Source organism: Melospiza georgiana, chromosome 27, assembly GCF_028018845.1.
Source record: "Melospiza georgiana isolate bMelGeo1 chromosome 27, bMelGeo1.pri, whole genome shotgun sequence".
In the NCBI taxonomy this organism is placed as follows: Eukaryota; Metazoa; Chordata; class Aves; order Passeriformes; family Passerellidae; genus Melospiza; species Melospiza georgiana.
Genome location: NC_080456.1, coordinates 5705122 through 5721790, shown reverse-complemented (window position 1 = coordinate 5721790; position 16669 = coordinate 5705122). Strand labels below are relative to the sequence as shown.

Genomic DNA, 16669 nt, shown 5'->3' with positions numbered 1-16669 from the left:
GAAGAAACACAAAGATCTAAAACAAAGGATCTGTCAGTGGTTTTGCCACTGAGAAAATCCCTTTTCATTTCTCGGGGAGACGAGGGAGGAACCCCAGAGCTCCTCCAGGCCCAAAGGGGGCAGAGGGGGCCAGGAAAGGCAGGGAGGGCACAGCTCCCACAGGGACTGGGGCATTGAGGGGCTCTGGACCCAGAAAGGGAAACCCCAAATCCCCAGGGGCAACCCCAAACCCCCCTCCAACCCCAACCAGGGAATTGGTGCTTCCCCACTTAGAAGAATTGGTGGTTTTTACATCAAATGGTTGGGGACTTAAAAAGCTCCTTTTCAGCTGAATGGGAACTTCTGTGTGAGAATCAGCTCTGGTTTGCCCAAATTGATGAAGGTGAGACAACCCTCCCCTCCCCTCCCCAAAACCCCCAGAGTAAAAAAATTAAAGTTGGGCATTTGGGCAATTTTTATCTAGGATTTAGGAAAAAAAAATCAAGACTTTAAAATTAATTAATTGAATGAATGAATTACATTCAAACCTCTTTAAGTTCAGGCACCCAATCCAGGCTGGGCAGAGGTCACCTCTCACATCCAACACTCAATCACCCTTTCCACAGCCAGGCAACACAAAAGTGCCTTTTTGGGGGGAAAATCTTCCCAGTAGCTGTGAAACTGCATTTCTGTGTTTGCTGTCTCCAGGAAAGATGTAAATAAATGTGGAGGCACAAAGAAATAAACTTGCAAGTGGTTTTGGTGCCACTGTGGTGGGAAGAGGAGCAGGACCAAAGAAGGGCAGACTGCAGGCATCAGCTTTTTTTTTTTTTTTTTTTTTTTTGTAGTTTTTATTTGAACACAGTATTCTGACAGAATGCAAAGTCAAAATCCTCAGTTAGTATCAGTATTTACACCAGTGAGAATGGGGATAAAGGTGGAGTCGATGTTTCACTCGGTAAAAAGATTTTTTGTTTTTTTCTTTTTTTAACAAGATAGAAGGCCCCCAAAAGTAGGGAATGCTGGGGAAGGATGGCCATGGAGGGGCTGAGAACAACTATCAAAACAGCCTGGTGGTGAAGGACGTGGGGTTCGAAGGCTCCATAGAAAAGTGTGAAAAGAAAACGCCACTCGGGAAGCTGACGGGCGGGATGCACTATTGTCACCTGTACGAATGGTGCAGCACGAGAGAGATGGGACAGCTCCTGTGACACTGGGGACAGCCAGGGGGCAGGGCCACCAACCCTGGGATGGACGCATGGAGCTGCCACGGCAGTGCCACCAACCCTGGAGCAGCCACAGCAGTGCCACCAACCCTGGGATGGACATATGGAACCATAGCAGTGCCACCTACCCTGGAACAGCTATGGCAGTGCCACCAACCCCAGGGATGGACACATGGAACCACAGCAGTGCCACCAACCCTGGGGATGGATACACAGAGCCACAGCAGTGCCACCAACCCTGGGATGGAGACATGGAACCACAGCAGTGCCACCAACCCTGGAGCAGCTATGGCAATGCCACCAACTCCAGGGATGGACATTTGGAACCACAGCAGTGCCACCAACCCCAGGGATGGACACATGGAACCACAGCAGTGCCACCAACCCTGGGATGGAGACATGGAGCAGCCACAGCAGTGCCACCAACCCTGGAGCAGCTATGGCAATGCCACCAACTCTGGGATGGACATTTGGAACCACAGCAGTGCCACCAACATTGGGGATGGATACACAGAGCCACAGCAGTGCCACCAGCCCCAGAGCAGCCGTGGCAGTGGGGAGGGGTCCCTGAAGGAGCTGCTCCCTCCTGAGTTCGCTCCATCCACCCCAAACCAGAGCTTTGGGATGGAGGGGACATTAAAGCCCAGCCAGTGCCACCCCCAGGCTGTCACTGGGTGTTGGGGTGGGCTCTGAGCTGTCCCCTTTTGGGACAAACACCAGCCCAGGTGGGGCAGGTGCCCCCGTGCCCACCTGGCAGGGGCTGCTGGAGGTGCCTGGGCAGGTTTGGGGTGTGGTTCCTACCAAAGCTGCTCAGCTCTGGGGGTCACAGCACACACAGGTGACAGAGCAGCCAGAACTGGGCACAAAAAGGGACAAACCCACGGGGATGGAGGCACTGCTGCTGCCCAGCTGGGTTATGGACTCGTTTCTTTGGGGAAAAGAAAGGAATCCTGGGGGTCAGGGACGCTGCTGTGGGGTGTCACTGGGCTGGCTTTGGGGACAAGGCTCCATCCTGCCCAAAATGTGCCAGGAAAGGAATCCTGGGGGTCAGGGACACTGCTGTGGGTGTCACTGGGCTGGCTTTGGGGACGAGGCTCCGTCCTGCCCAAAATCTGCCAGGACGGGCAGGGCAGCCTCAGCTGCACCCCCCGAGCCCTCCCTGGGGTCCCAGGAGCTGAGCAAAACAAAACCAAAAACCCCACAGTGAGCACAGGACAGAGCACTGATCCTCACAGCTGGAATGGATCCTCACAGCTGGAATGGATCCTCACAGCTGGAACAGATCCTCACAGCTGGAATGGATCCTCACATCTGGAATGGACACAGCACTGCCCCTCACATCTGGAATGGACACAGCACTGCCCCCCACAGCTGGAATGGACAGAGCACTGTGCCCCACAGCTGGAATGGATCCTCACAGCTGGAATGGATCCCCACATCTGGAATGGACACAGCACTGCCCCCCACATCTGGAATGCTGGATGCACTGGAACAGAGGGAACATTCCCAAGGAACACACAGACACAGCCTCCACACCCCTCCTCAGCTTGCTCCTCTCAGTTAAAGGCTTCTGCTCTTTCTAAGAGTTGTTCTCTTTCTCTTTTTTTGTTTTAAATTAATTTCCTGAATGTTCGTTTCTCATTTTTGTTTCTCAAATCTGAACTAGCGCTACACCTTCCACATCCAAACTATGTTGAAGCTTTTATTATTTCAATACTATGACAAAAAACACGGTTCACACTAAAATAGTCACGCACCCACAGTGCACAAGCTTGCAGATCTAAAGTAGAATTAAAAAAAAAAAAAAAAGAAAATAAAATAAAAGGGAAAATAAAATAAAATAAAAATTAAAAAAAAAAAAAGGAAATAATACCCAAAACCCCAACAGGAGGAACATCTCTATACAATGGGCTGGTCTCTCCCTACACTCCTCTGCCTTCCTTCTGCTCAAAGCTCCTTTTCACCCCCAAATCTCAGTGTTGCTCCACGATTCCTGGTAATAAATCCCATTAATCAGCTCTCCCACCCCAAATCTCAGCGTTGCTCCACAGTTCCTGATAACAAACCCCACTGATCAGCTCCCCCATCCATAATTTGATTTTCCAGGTGCTGCCTCAGCCCTTGCCCAGGGATGGTCCTGGCACAGAATTCCAGCCCCTGCTCCTGATTCCAGCCGGGTCCTGCTGGAGCTGGAGCTGCAGAGGGGTCTGGGGTCTGCCCAGCACCTGTGGGGAAAAGATCTTTGCTTTTGGGTTCTAGTTCTAGGGTCAGAGGACACGGTATTTACTGAAACTGGAATTGACTGGAATGGGGATTTTCTGAAATTGGAATTTTCTGAAATTGGTGTTTACTGAAATCGGGAATTACTGAAATCGGTATTTTCTGAAATTGGTGTTTACTGAAATTGGTATTTTCTGAAATTGGTGTTTACTGAAATCGGGAATTACTGAAATTGGTGTTTACTGAAATTGTTATTTACTGAAATTGGTATTTTCTGAAATTGGTGTTTACTGTTTACTTCTTTGCGATTTTCTGAAATGGAGATCTTCTGAAATTGTTATTTACCAAAACTGGCATTTTCTGAAATTGCTATTTTCTGAAACTGGAATTTGCTGAAACTGGAATTGACTGAAATTGGGATTTTCTGCAACTGGAATTTTCTGCCCTGATCAGGAGGGATCGATTTGGTCACACACCTGAGCCCAGACCAGCCCACACTGCCCAGCCTCCCTTGTGCCCCTCAGGGCTGCGGGAGGGCTCTGTGAAGGAAAGGGGAGAATGTCCTAAAAAAGCAGAGATGAGATTTCTCTTATGCAGTCAGGCCCAGGTCCAGCGAGGGACTTCAAACTAAATTTAAGCACAGAAAGGATTTTCCCCAGCAACTCCCTGAGCCCACGCAGATCTGGGGATTGCTGGCTAAAGCCCTTGACTGGTGGCAAGAGGTTTGAACACCCCCACCCCCCAAAAAAACCCCAAACCAAACCCCAGCATCGCTTTTCTTCTTACTCCAGTAAGAAATAATAATAATAATAATAACAATAATAATAATAATAACAATAATTAAGAAAAGAGGAAAAAAAAGGGGAAACGACTACTGTAAACATCCATGGTTGAAAATGTCTCCCTTTGCAAAGCAAGCATGCTGCTACCCTAGTGTCTACAGGACTGGATTGACTGAAAAACCAAAAAAAAAAAAAAAATAAAAGGAAAAATAAAAAGGCAGCTATTTTACACATCCATTTCAACACAACAGAAGTTAAAAAAATATCTGTCAATTGTAAACACTGGAAAGAAACAAAGTTGGCCAAAACAAACAAAAAAAAATAATAAATTGAACGTAAAATTGGAAAAGAAATGTAGAGTCTGAATACTGCAAATTGAAATACATCCCCCAAAGCTGCAATTTTGGCATTCTTCCTAAAAAATAGATAATAATAATAATAAACCCCAAATAAAGGTCTAACGTGGCGAGCAGGATTCAGTCACAAAGAGCTCGAGACACTTTGCATACTGACCAGATACAAGGTGAACAGAAATTATAACTTATTTATGAGGCTTTACATATTTCAAACTCGACTGAAAAGTATAAAAATAAATTGTGGACTTTGTTCTTTAAGCACCAGCTGTGCCCAGCAGCACAGTGGTTATCTCTGCTATACTAACAAAGGAAACAACAGGGTCTCTTTTCTTTTTTTTTGTCTTTTTTGTGTTTTTTTGTGTCTAGGACTACTTGATTTTTAGCTTCCCAACCACACTGCAACCAGCATTGCAATGTTTGCCTGTTTGAATACACACAGGGCCAGCTGAGCCCTGATTTGGTGACGGGTTTAACCCTGTTTTTAACATGTTTTACTTTTTAAAAGCAAGTGCACAACGAATAGAACCTTTCTAGAAATCTCAAAGAAAGCAAAAAATAGAAATCAAAATATAAAAAAAAAAAAAAAAAAGAGAAGAAGAGAAAAAAAATAAAAAAAGAAAAGGAAAAAAAGAGACATTCCCTCCCTCCCCCCATTTATGCATTTTTCTGGTTGGTTTGTTTGTCTTTCTTTTTTAAAAAAAGGCAACAGACACTAGAGGAATGAGATGGGTGTGTGGGTTGTGATTTCAATGCTCGGGTGAAGGTTTCTGCCGTCCCCTCCGGTGCTGATCATGCTTTGCTCTCGCTCTCCTTTGTTTGTGTGGCTTCGTTGGGCGCCGTCTTCGCCTCGGCCGCGGGGCTCTTCCTGTCCTGCACGGCGCCCTTGTCCTCTGCTGGCATTTTCCTGGGGAGAAGCACCACAAGGACAGGCTTTAGGGCACAGAAACACAGCTGGCTGAGCTAGCCACGGCACGGGGAGCACATCCCTCCATGGGAAATGGGAGAGCAGCCCAGCTCAGCTCCCCACCCTGCTTCATTCAGGTCTACATTAACTTCTTCTGGCTTGCCCTGCTCAGCTGCAGGGGTGCAGAAGGAGCGGCAAGGAAAGCTCCCCCAGCTGCAGAAGGATTTGGCTTCAGCACCCCAAGCTAAAACCAAATTGTCAGCTTGCTCCTCTCAGTTAAAGGCTTCTGCTCTTTCTAAGAGTTGTTCTCTTTCTCTTTTTGTTTTAAATTAACTCCTGAATATTTATTTCTCGTTTTCGTTTCTCAAATCTGAACTAGCGCTACACCTTCCACATCCAAACTATGTTGAAGCTTTTGTTATTTCAATACTATGACAAAAAACACGGTTCACACTAAAATAGCCACGAAATTCAGCAGCAAGGAAAGCTCCCCCAGCTGCAGAAGGATTTGGCTTTAGCACCCCAAATTGGCATTCACTGGAATTGAGATTTTCTGAAATGGAGACCTTCTGAAGTAGGTATTTACAAAAACTGGTGTTTTCCAAAACTGGAATTTGCTGGAACAATCTGGAATTTGCTGACAATTCAGCAGCCATCCCACTTTTTGTGTTCCTGTGGGAAGCCATTCCTGAAACCCCTGTGATGCTGGAGAAAGGGGAACACAGAGGACAGGAATTCTGCCACAGACATCTCCACCCTCAGAGGTGACAACTGCCAGCCCAGCCAGGTCCAACATCTGCAGCACAGCTGGCACCCCCAGCCCCGGGGGCTGTTTTCTCTCCCCTGCCCAGCTCAGGGCGCTCCCATCTCAGCCAGGCTCACACTGCCCAGCCTGGGGACAGCTCCAGAGCCCCCAGGGCTGCCAGCCCTGCCCAGGGCACTGCTGCTGCCCAGCCTGACCCTGAGCGAGCCCCGAGGCTCCTCTGACCTGCAGGAGATGGCATCACTGACCTGCAGAACCTCAGCACTCTGAGGAGAGCTCTTTACACCAAACTCAACTATTTCTGCTCTTCCTTACCAAACGATAACCCAGGACAGCCCAAGAGCCTGAGGAACAACAACAATTAATTTATCTCTGATCAATTCCCAGCTCCCTGTCCCTGCCTCCCTGGCACAGCCTCTCCTGCTCTCCTCTGGCACCTTCCGAGCCAAGGCGGGCTCTCAGGTGAGTTGGTTGGCTAAGGGAACAGTGAGATCAGTCAAGAGAACACCCAACAGAGGACACAGCACGAGCACCAGGGCACGAGGGACACAGCACACAACCAAGACAAGAGTAAAGGCGGCCGTACTCGGTCTTTGCGGGGGCAGAGCTGTCTGCGGCGGCAGCAGCAGCCTCGGGGGCTTGCCCACCAGCCCCGCCGGCAGCAGGAGGAGAAGCAGTGCCAAGAGCTGCAAAAACATCCTTGGCAAGGTCAATGTCTGGTGGCTTGAAGGTCCCTTCGTCCATTTTAAAGTCCCCGTTCTGCGAGGGGTTGGCGGCGCTGCCCGCGGCCGCCTCGCTCTTCGCGCCGCTCGGGTTCTTGGGGGTCTCCGCCGGGCTCTTCACCGAGCTGGGCTGCACGGGCTCCTTCTCGGGGCTCTTGGCCACCTCCTGCTTGGCCTCGTTGGGAGCTGCGGGGCCCGCGAGGCCGGGGGTGCCCGCCTTGCTCGCGGCTGGGGCGGCGTCGGCGGCGCTGGGGCTGAGCACGGCCTGCCCCGGCAGGACACTTGAGGATAAATTACTGGCGGCCGGAGCAGAGCTGGGGGTGTCGCTGAGATCCACCAGAGGGGCCACTTTGGGCGTGGAGGAGGGCGTCGGCGACGCTGCCGAGGCGGCGGCCGTGCCCTTGGCCGGGGTGGCCTGGCCGGGAGCCGCGGCGGCGTCGGGAGCCCCCGCGGGCGGCGGGGCAGCGCTGGAGGTCAGCGTGGTGCTCTCGCTCGTGGGGCTGTTCTGGGCAGTGGCAAAGGTCTCAGTGATAGTGTCAGAGTTAGTGGTGCCCGTGGTGACAGAAGGCAGCATGTCCTCCACGGTGGCCGCGGTGTCGGCGGGGTGCCTGCGAGGGGGACACGGGGACGAGAGAGAGAGAGAGGGAGAGGGAAAGAGAGAGAGAGAGAGAGAGAATGAAGGCCTGAAACGACAGCAGGGAGAGGGGCAGAGAGGGAGAGAGGACAGCACACACATGTGACAGGAGGGGGACTCGGGAGCAGAGACGTGCAGAGGTCAGACATGCAAAGGGAGCGAGGCTGGGATGGCTCAGGATCATCAGGAAGAGAAAAAAGCCAGGAGGACGTGACCTGCAGGGATGGTTTGTTCTCGTGGAGTGCTTGGGATCCTGTCAGCTTGCAGAGACTCTCCTCACCTAAAACTCTCCTCTCAGCCTGTCCTGAGCTCTCCAGGCAGCTCTGCCACCCCCTGAGCCTGCAGCCCTGTGCCACCAACACAACACAGTCCCTGCACGGGACCCTGGGTCCAGCCCCACACCTCGTCCTGTCCTGCTGCTGCAGGTTTGTCTGAAGTCCCCACAAACCCAAACTCCTTCCTCACACACGAATGCAGACTCAGCTCCCAGCTCTCTCAGGATGCTCAGCCCTGCTGTGACTCCACATCCATGCCCAGCTCCTGGGGAGGATCTCTCCCCTCGGGTTCAGGCTCTCACCCAGCACTGCTGGGGCAGGTTTTGCTCTGGATCCTTTGCAGATCCTGGACAGTGCTGGATCTCCACACGGGACAGAGCCTTCCAGCAAACACTGCTTCCTTCCCTTCCCTTGCAGTGCTGGGAACAGCAACCACTGCAGCTTGACAGGAGGCGCTTCTTCACTGGCGTGTGGAGATTTTACCTTTCTTCCTCTCCTGCTGCCCTAACTGCTGCTGCTGAGGGGCTGGGGCAGCTGGGGGCAGTGCAGCGCCCCTGTGCTAGGGCTGCCTAAGGCCACATACTCTGGCTCTGTCAGCGGGGTGGTCTCGTTGGGCTCCGTGTGCTTCCCCCCGTCGTGGTTGGGGGTCCTCTCCTCCTCCGTGCGCACCTCCACGATGGGCTCCTTGGACTCGTCCTTCCTGCAACGAGGGAACGGCAAGGGGAGTGATGGCTGCTCCTGCAGGGACAGCCACGCACGGACACGGCCACGGCCAGACACAGCCAGACACAGCCACAGCCACCATGGCCACAGCCAGGCACAGCCATGGCCACACACAGCCACAGACCAAGCTGGGAATGCTCCTGGGCTCACTGATCCTTCAGCACCCAGCATGGAGCTCCACTGGTGTCCAGCACTGGGATCTCCAGAACTGGGGTGTCCAGCACTGGGATGTTCAGAACTGGGATGACTGGGATGTCTGGGATGTCCAGCACTGGGATGACTGGGATGTCCAGCTCTGGGGTGTCCAACACTGGTGTAATCAGCACTGGGATGACTGGAATGACTAGGATGTCCAGAACTGGGATGTCCAGCACCGGAATGTCCAGCACTGGGGTGTCCAGAACTGGGAGTCCAGAACTGGGATGACTGGAATGTCCAGCACTGGGATGACTGGGATGTCTGGCACTGGGATGTCCAGCACTGAGGCCACCTATTTGATGGCTACCAACAGGAACCAGACAAAACCCCAGAGGAACAGCTCCACACCCCCCTTCCTGCCAGCCCCTTCCCCACAGAGCCGAGGGTCCCCTCCCTGAGGCAGCTCCTTTGCTGCCCCTGGGGCTCAGAGGGGGTCCTGGGGGCACACAGGGGAGGGTGTTGGGACACAAAGGGAGGTTCTGGGGTCAGTACTCACGAGAAGGCCGCCTTGCCCTCCTCCATGTCCTTGCCCTTGGCCCCCGGGCCAGACTTGCCGCACATGTTGACGGCGATGCACATGAGCAGCCCACACTTGTTCAGGAAGTAGCAGGTGACATCCACGGCCACCAGCAGCGCCACAAACACCACCACGAGGATGCCAATGATGGCAGCGGTGCCCAGGCCCGAGGCAGGGCTGGTGCTGGCTTCAGACACCGAGGGAGAGAACAAGAGAAGGCGTTCGGGTTAAAATCTGCGGTTTCGGGGCTCACACTTGGCTGCACTAAGCTGCTTTTTTAGAATTGCACCCCCTGTACCAGCCATGTAATAACCAGGGCTTCATCCCACAGAGAGTGTGCCTGAAAGGATGGCACTGATGGGGCCTCTGCCATCCCTGATGGGATGAAGCCTGGGAAGCAAAGAGCACAATCCCTGCTCTACACACAAGACAGGGCTCCTGCTTCCCTCCTCCTCCTCCTCAGGAGGAAGGTGCAGAGTGGCCCTGGCCCTGCCCAAGGAGCAGGGGAAGCAAAGGCCAGGCTCTGCAGCAGGGTTTTCCTGGTGGGACACAAATCACTGGGGGATGCTCAGGGCCGGTAAGCTCCTGAGAAGGTGAAACTCAATCAAAGCCCTCCCTGGAGCTCAGGAGCTCTCCAGAACCTGCTCATGGCTCCCCAGCCTCTCACCAGCCCAGCCCCTGGAGCCCCAAACCCTTGGAAGCTTTGCTCTGCAGAACCCCAGCAGAGCCCCTTGGTCCCCTTAGCCCCATTTATGTTGAATTTCACAGGTGAGAAGACCCTTCCCAGGGCTTGGAGAGAGCCACAGCCCCTGCCATGCATTTCTTTGGTTCAAGACAGGAGGCAGAGAGGTGTTGTTTCGTTTGGTGACCCCGAGATGGATCGAGGGATGCAGATTCCAGCAGGAAAAGTGCAGAAAGGCCACAGTGAGGCACCTGAGGGATCACAAGCCCGGCCCCTGGTGACAGAACACGGTCCCACAGGCAGCAAGCTGCAGGATGACGTGGTGACAGGGACCCACCACGCCCTGCAGGGAGTGAGGAGGGCGGGGATTTGGGGATTTTCCCCTTTGGGGGTGCCCAGGATCCCTGCAGGGATGATTCCATAACTCAGCTGTGTCACCCTCCCATCCATGCCCTGTGTGGGCCACGGGGACCATCCAGGATCAGCCTCCCCTGCGTGCCCCAGAGCTGCAATTTCCCCCTTGTGGACAATTCCTCTCACACCACAGTGCTGCTCCTCGCCTCCTCTCCCCTCCCCAGCTTTCCCAGGAGCTGTGACCCCCAAATTCCTTCCCTGACAGGAGCCCCTGAGCTCCCCCAGAGCCCTGGGCAGGCACCAAACCCCCCAAAACCCCCCAAAACCCCCAGCCCTGCTGCCCTCACCCAGGAGGAAGAGGAGGATGGAGCTGGGGAAGCAGGGCAGGCCTGCAGGGGAATGTCCCTGTTCTTGTGCTATTCTGGGGTTTTACACCTCGAGCCAAGGAAACTGGGCCAAGGTAATTGCCTGCAATTTGGGTTTCTGGGCTGCTAAGGGAGCCCTGCAATTTGCAGGAACTTTCCAACCTTTACCATTAGCTGTGGTTTCAGAAATCCCAACTCGTGGCATGAACTGAAATTCCAAACCTTCCAGGGACTGGCATAAGGGAACATAATATAAAAATCCTCCACAGCCTCATGGACTTGGGAGGCTCTTGGTGCTTTTCATTTTCCTTGTAAAGGAATTTTGCTGCTCCTACAAAATGCAGGAATCATAGAGGAGATTACTCTTCTCACAGACTGTCCCATCTGATTAAATTAAATTGATCTCCAAATACTTCCTGGAGCCATTCCCTCCATCCTGCAGCTGGATTTATGTTGTATTTATGAAACTGATATTTAGACATCCCTAAAGGGTTTGCTGGGGCCTAAAACAACTCTGTGTACAAAATAAATGTTTAAGTAAATGAAGAAATAAATGTATAAATAAATAAAGACATGTATAAATAAATGGAGAAATAAATGGAGAAATAAATAAAGAAATGTATAAATAAATGGAGAAATAAATGTATAAATAAATAAAGACATGTATAAATAATGTGGAGCAGCTGCTCACACTGCGTGTGTGAAATAAATGTAATAAATTGATGTTGGACATTTCTGACCTGATCCACAGCCAGCCCTTCCATTAATCCCCTTTTGCCATTCTCAGGACATGGAGGAATAACATTTCCACCAGTTAAATAAGGAAACACAAACCATTAAAAACTTCTGGAGTCCTTCATTCTAAAGAAGTGAAGAATTTATTAATTACAAATTATGTTTTCCAATGGAAAATGAGCTTCCTGCGAGACTGGCTTTTCTAACCCCCCTCATTTCACAGTGCACAGGAAAACCACGCAGCAGTTTCAATTTCTGCCCAGAACCTGCCCTGACAGAGAGAGCTCAGCTGTGTCCCCCTGGTGTCAGACACAAACAGGGTGGGGACAGGCAGGTGGGACTGCAGGCACGGCCAAGGCCCTACAGGATTTGGCAAAAGGAACAAGGAGGAGGGACAAACCAAACAAAAATCCACTCTGTAGCCAGCAGCACATCCCAGGAGAACAGCTCTTTGCTCCCTTTGCAGGGGCATTTTCAGGGCTGTTCCCCCAGCCCACCCTGGGGACAAGGACCCTGCTCTCCAGGGACAGAAATCCACATCCAAACCCTCTGAGTGAGCTCCCAGAGCCTGGGGACAAGGATTCTGCTCTCCAGGGACAGAAATTCACATTCCAAACCCTGTGAGTGAGCTCCCAGAGCCTGGGGGGCTGGCCTGGAGCAGGGATGGGGATTTGGGATTTCCCAGAGCTGCCCTGGATTCCTGTGCATTCCATCAGAGCTCTGCTCCTTCCTGCTCTGGGAATCCCATCCCAGCCCCTCTCCACCTTCACAAGGAACAATTCCTTCCCAAAACGCCACCTAGCCCTGTCCTCCATCAGTCTGAAGCCATTCCCCCATTCCTGTCCCTCCATCCCATGGAAATAATCCCTCTCCCTTTTTCTTCCAGCTCCTCCAGCTCCTGCAAGGGGCACTGAGGTCACCCCAGAGCTTCTCCTCTGCAGGCTGAACACAGGGTGACACCAAAATCCTCTCCTGGGTAAATCACACCGTGCCCCAAAACACAGGGTGACACCAAAATCCTTTCCTGGGTAAATCACATCCTGCCCCAAAACACGGGGTGACACCAAAATCCTCTCCTGGGTAAATCACACCGTGCCCCAAAACACAGAGTGACACCAAAATCCTTTCCTGGATAAACCACACCCCTGTCCCAAAACACAGAGTGACACCAAAATCCTTTCCTGGGTAAACCACACCCTGCCCCAAGTGCCCAGCCCATCCCAGCAGAGCCAGGAGAAGCTGTTTTTAAAACCTTTTAGGTAAAACCTTCTTTTTATCCTCCAGAACCCTGGAGGTGCAGGCACCGGCAGCAGCTCCTGGTGAGCAGGACATTCCCAAACCTCCCTGCCCACAAAAACAGCCAAACAGTGCTCTGAGAAACAGCTCTGGGAATGTGGAGGGGCTGCAGCAAACTGGGAATCCTGCAGGGCTCTGCAGCCCCTCACACACACAGGAGCTGCAGGCAGGAAAATCCCAGTGCTTGAGCATCCTCTGCTTTCAAATCTGAGCCTCTGCCTCCTCTGTGGCTCTTCTAAAATCTCTATTTGAATTTCATTTTACTCACACCAAGGGCCTGACAGATCTCTGGTACCTGGCATGTTCCAAATCTGCACAGATCAGTGCTGAAAGCCCAGTTCTGCTCCTCATTTTATCCAACAGAAAAGAAAGAAGCACTTTCTGTCTGTAATCCACGCTGCCTGGGCTCCTGGCTGCTGCGGCGTTTGGGATTCATTCCAGCCACACTAAAGGTGCCACAGAGAATCCTGAGCCCTTCCCAGGGACAGAACCCCCCACAGGTGCTGCTCTCTCTCCACACCACCCTCACAAAGTTACAGAGATCATTTTAATAGCTGTGATTTTGGTGAGAAACATCTCAGCCTCTGTGGATTAGGGGGAAACCCACACAAAGCTGATTTCAGACCTACAATGAGCTCAATTAATGCAGTTAGAGGGCAAATCACACCAGTTCTTAGTATCAGGATTATTTTGCTGCACTTCAGCAAACTCCAAAGCTCTAACAAAGAGTCTACACTCTACAGCACTGGAAATGAGGGGGTTTGGAATAAAAAATAAACCCACAGGCTTCTGTGTGCGACACCTGCATCAAGTTTGCATTTCCAATCCAGACAGGGAAGTTCCAACACAGCAGAGCAGAGAAGGCAGAGCCAGACACGAGTGAGGGCAGGATTCTGTCAGGAGATGAACCCCACCCAGCTGAGAGGCTTTGAGACATTCTGGTTTTAGGAGAACCCTGGTTTGAGGACAGCATCAGATGGGATGGATCTCATATCCCAATGGACTTCATATCCCAATGGATTTCCTGTTCCAATGGATTTCCTATCCCAATGAACTTCATATCCCAGTGGAGTTCATATCCCAAATTTCCTATCCCAATGGACTTCATATCCCAATGGATTTCCTGTTCCAATGGATTTCCTATCCCAATGAACTTCATATCCCAGCGGAGTTCATATCCCAAATTTCCTATCCCAATGGATTTTCTGTTCCAATGAATTCCTGCCACAATGGATTCCATATCCCAACGGATTTCCTGTTCCAATGGATTTCATATCCCAAACTTTCTGTCCCAATGGATTTCCTATCCCAATGGATTTCCTTTTCCAATGGATTTCCTATCCATGGATTTCCTATATCAATGGATTTCCTGTTCCAATTGATTCCACATCCTAATGGATTTCCTGTTCCAAAGGATTTCCTATCCCAAAAAGATTTCCTATCCCAATGAATATCATACCCCAATAGATTTCCCATCCCAACGGATTTCCCAAAAATTCATTGGGGTTGTTGTGTCAGGTTTTTTGGGTTTTTTTGGGGGGTAGGGTTGTTTTTTTTTTTTATGGGTGGGGAGTTCTGGTTTTTTTCAAAGAAGAAATGCAAAAATCATCTGAATTTTGTCCAAGGGGATTCCCAGTATTTGATACCAAAGATGGCTCTGCTGCACCAGTTCAGCCCAGGGACTGATGCTGCCACACCCACAGCTAGCCAGGAAGATGATTAAGGATCAGTAATTACAACTCTGCTGCTCAGCTCACTCCATCCCAGCCAAGATTTCCTGTCAGGACAGCAAGGAAAGGGATCTGTGATAGCACAGCTCTGGAAATCCACTGGCACTGGGTATGCCCAGCCCCACCCTGCACACCAGGACAAGGAGGAGGAGGAGGAGGAGGAGGAGGAGGAGGAAGAGCAGCAGTGGGACCCCAGCAGATGTTTATGGTCAGAGCAGCACGGCAGGAAAACCTTCCAGACATTTGGATCCACATGCAAAAGCCCCCAGAGACATGTGGGCAATCAGCAGGATGGTCTCTGACAAATCTTCTCTTTCTCTTTACAGTCTGTGGGTTTGTGGATGGGGCCTCCTTTTGCACAAGATCAGCACCAGATGTGCAGAGAAATCAGTAAAAAGCAGGATCTTAAAGGCTTTCAACATTGCACCTTCCTTTGATGAAAACAGCAAGCAAACAGCACAAAAAAAAAATCTTTCTTTACATCCATTTAAAAGGGCAAATTCATTACAAGTAACAAAAAAAAACGTTAAAGAGAAAAAAACTTGGCTTAAACCTTTTTTCCTTGTTACAAAATACTGACTCTTTCAAATTAAACATTTTTTTTAAGTTCTGTGTTTCTTTTTTTGTTTGTTTTTCTCTGAACTGACACGATCCTCTGAAGCAAAGTTATCTCCTTCCACACCTTGGTGGGACCCAGGCCTTCCCAAGCAAATATTGCTTTATTTGACTCTTTTTTTTTGTTTTTGAAAGTTTCTAACAGAGCAAAAGCAGAGTCACTGCAGAGAGAAGCAATGAGACAAAGGAGGACGACGCTGATGGACTTCCCAAGGTCGCTGCAGGTGCCAGACAATGGTTCCCAGGAGGGGGGATATGGTTGTTTGAAAAACAAATTTGGTGCATGTGGCAAGCGTGGATGTTCCCCGTGAGATCCAAGGTGACCATGGATGACAGACATAGGAAAGGAGTTGGGGGAAAAGGGAGAGGGGAGGGAAAGGAAGGAGGAGAGGAAGAAAAAAAGAAAGAAAGAGAGAAAAAGAGAGAGAGAGAGAGAGAGAAAGAGAGAGAGAAATAGATAAAAAAAATTAGGTCATAAATACAGAAAACATAAGAATCAAAGGTTTAATTTAATCTCGTAAATTAAAATGGCTCAGGGTTCAAGGAGCAGCACATTCAGCACAAAAGGGGCAGAAGCTCAGCAAAGCCCAAAGCTGCAGAGCAGGGTCCAAGGCAGGGCGGGGAGGGTGGGGAGTGCAGGCAAATGAGATTCAAATGAGATTAAAATGAAGGGACAGAAGGGGCTCAGCGAGACACAGGGAGATGGTGTCTGGAGCCTGAGAGCACAGCGCTGCCTTCAGCAGGCAAAAAAGGAAAACAAGAAAAGCTTTGGTGCAGCAGAGAATCCACCTGCCTGTCCAAGCCCTGCCCCAAAGCCTGGATAACACATCCACTTTATCCTGAGGGAGCACCAAGGTCTCAGGAATCTCTGACTCTGCCATTCAGCCTCCCAGCTGCTTGGGAACCACTCCAATGCCAATGTGATGATCGTTGTTATTATTGTTATTATTGTTATTATTACTGCAAATAACACCCTTATCCTTCCAGCCACTCAGAGCTCTGCACAGGTGAGGGGAACAAAGGACTGCACACAATAAATGCACGTTTTCCTGCAGGGAATCCCTGATTATTGCTGTCAGGCACAGCACAATTCCTGTTACGGCTCTGGCTCTGACTCCTGCACAGCCCATTCTGAGATAAAAACATTGAAATGCCATGGGAAAGGGAAAGGGAAGGGGAAAGGGAAAGGGAAAGGGAAAGGGAAAGGGAAAGGGAAAGGGAAAGGGAAAGGGAAAGGGAAAGGGAAAGGGAAAGGGAAAGGGAAAGGGAAAGGGAAAGGGAAAGGGAAGGGGAAAGGGAAAGGGAAGGGGAAAGGGAAAGGGAAAGGGAAAGGGAAAGGGAAAGGGAAAGGGAAAGGGAAAGGGAAAGGGAAAGGGAAAGGGAAAGGGAAAGGGAAAGGGAAAGGGAAAGGGAAAGGGAAAGGGAAAGGGAAAGGGAAAAGGGAAAAGGAGAGGGAAAAGGGAAAGGGAAAGGGAGAGGGAAAAGGGAAAGGGAAAAGGAAAAGGAAAAGGGAAAAGGGAAAAGGGAAAAGGGAAAAGGGAAAAGGGAAAGGGAAAGAAAAGGAAAAGGACACACAGAGCCTCTTCCTTGGCA

General features: G+C 50.8%; 1 protein-coding gene and 1 long non-coding RNA gene across 11 annotated transcripts in view; both read right to left on the bottom strand.

Moving 5' to 3' along the window:
* Window positions 1–799: 799 nt before the first annotated feature.
* LOC131093900 (uncharacterized) lies at window positions 800–2463 on the bottom strand. The gene is made up of 2 exons (XR_009115628.1): window positions 2278–2463; window positions 800–2187 (listed from the first exon to the last, which is right to left on the bottom strand). It is a non-coding gene; the product is annotated as an uncharacterized LOC131093900 (long non-coding RNA).
* A 431-nt stretch (window positions 2464–2894) lies between these two features.
* NCAM1 (neural cell adhesion molecule 1) overlaps window positions 2895–16669 on the bottom strand; it is an 87529-nt gene continuing 73754 nt past the window's right edge. For 4 of the 10 annotated variants that reach the window (XM_058041285.1, XM_058041286.1, XM_058041287.1 and 1 more), the window contains 4 exons: window positions 9279–9486; window positions 8445–8561; window positions 6817–7560; window positions 2895–5467 (listed from right to left, as the gene is read on the bottom strand). In XM_058041285.1, the coding sequence (XP_057897268.1) occupies window positions 5353–5467; window positions 6817–7560; window positions 8445–8561; window positions 9279–9486 (1184 nt within the window). In that variant the 3' untranslated portion in view covers window positions 2895–5352. Of the gene's footprint in view, window positions 5468–6816; window positions 7561–8444; window positions 8562–9278; window positions 9487–14275; window positions 15295–16669 lie in introns of those variants that run through there. The other 6 variants (XM_058041289.1, XM_058041292.1, XM_058041293.1 and 3 more) reach the window with 2 other exon arrangements.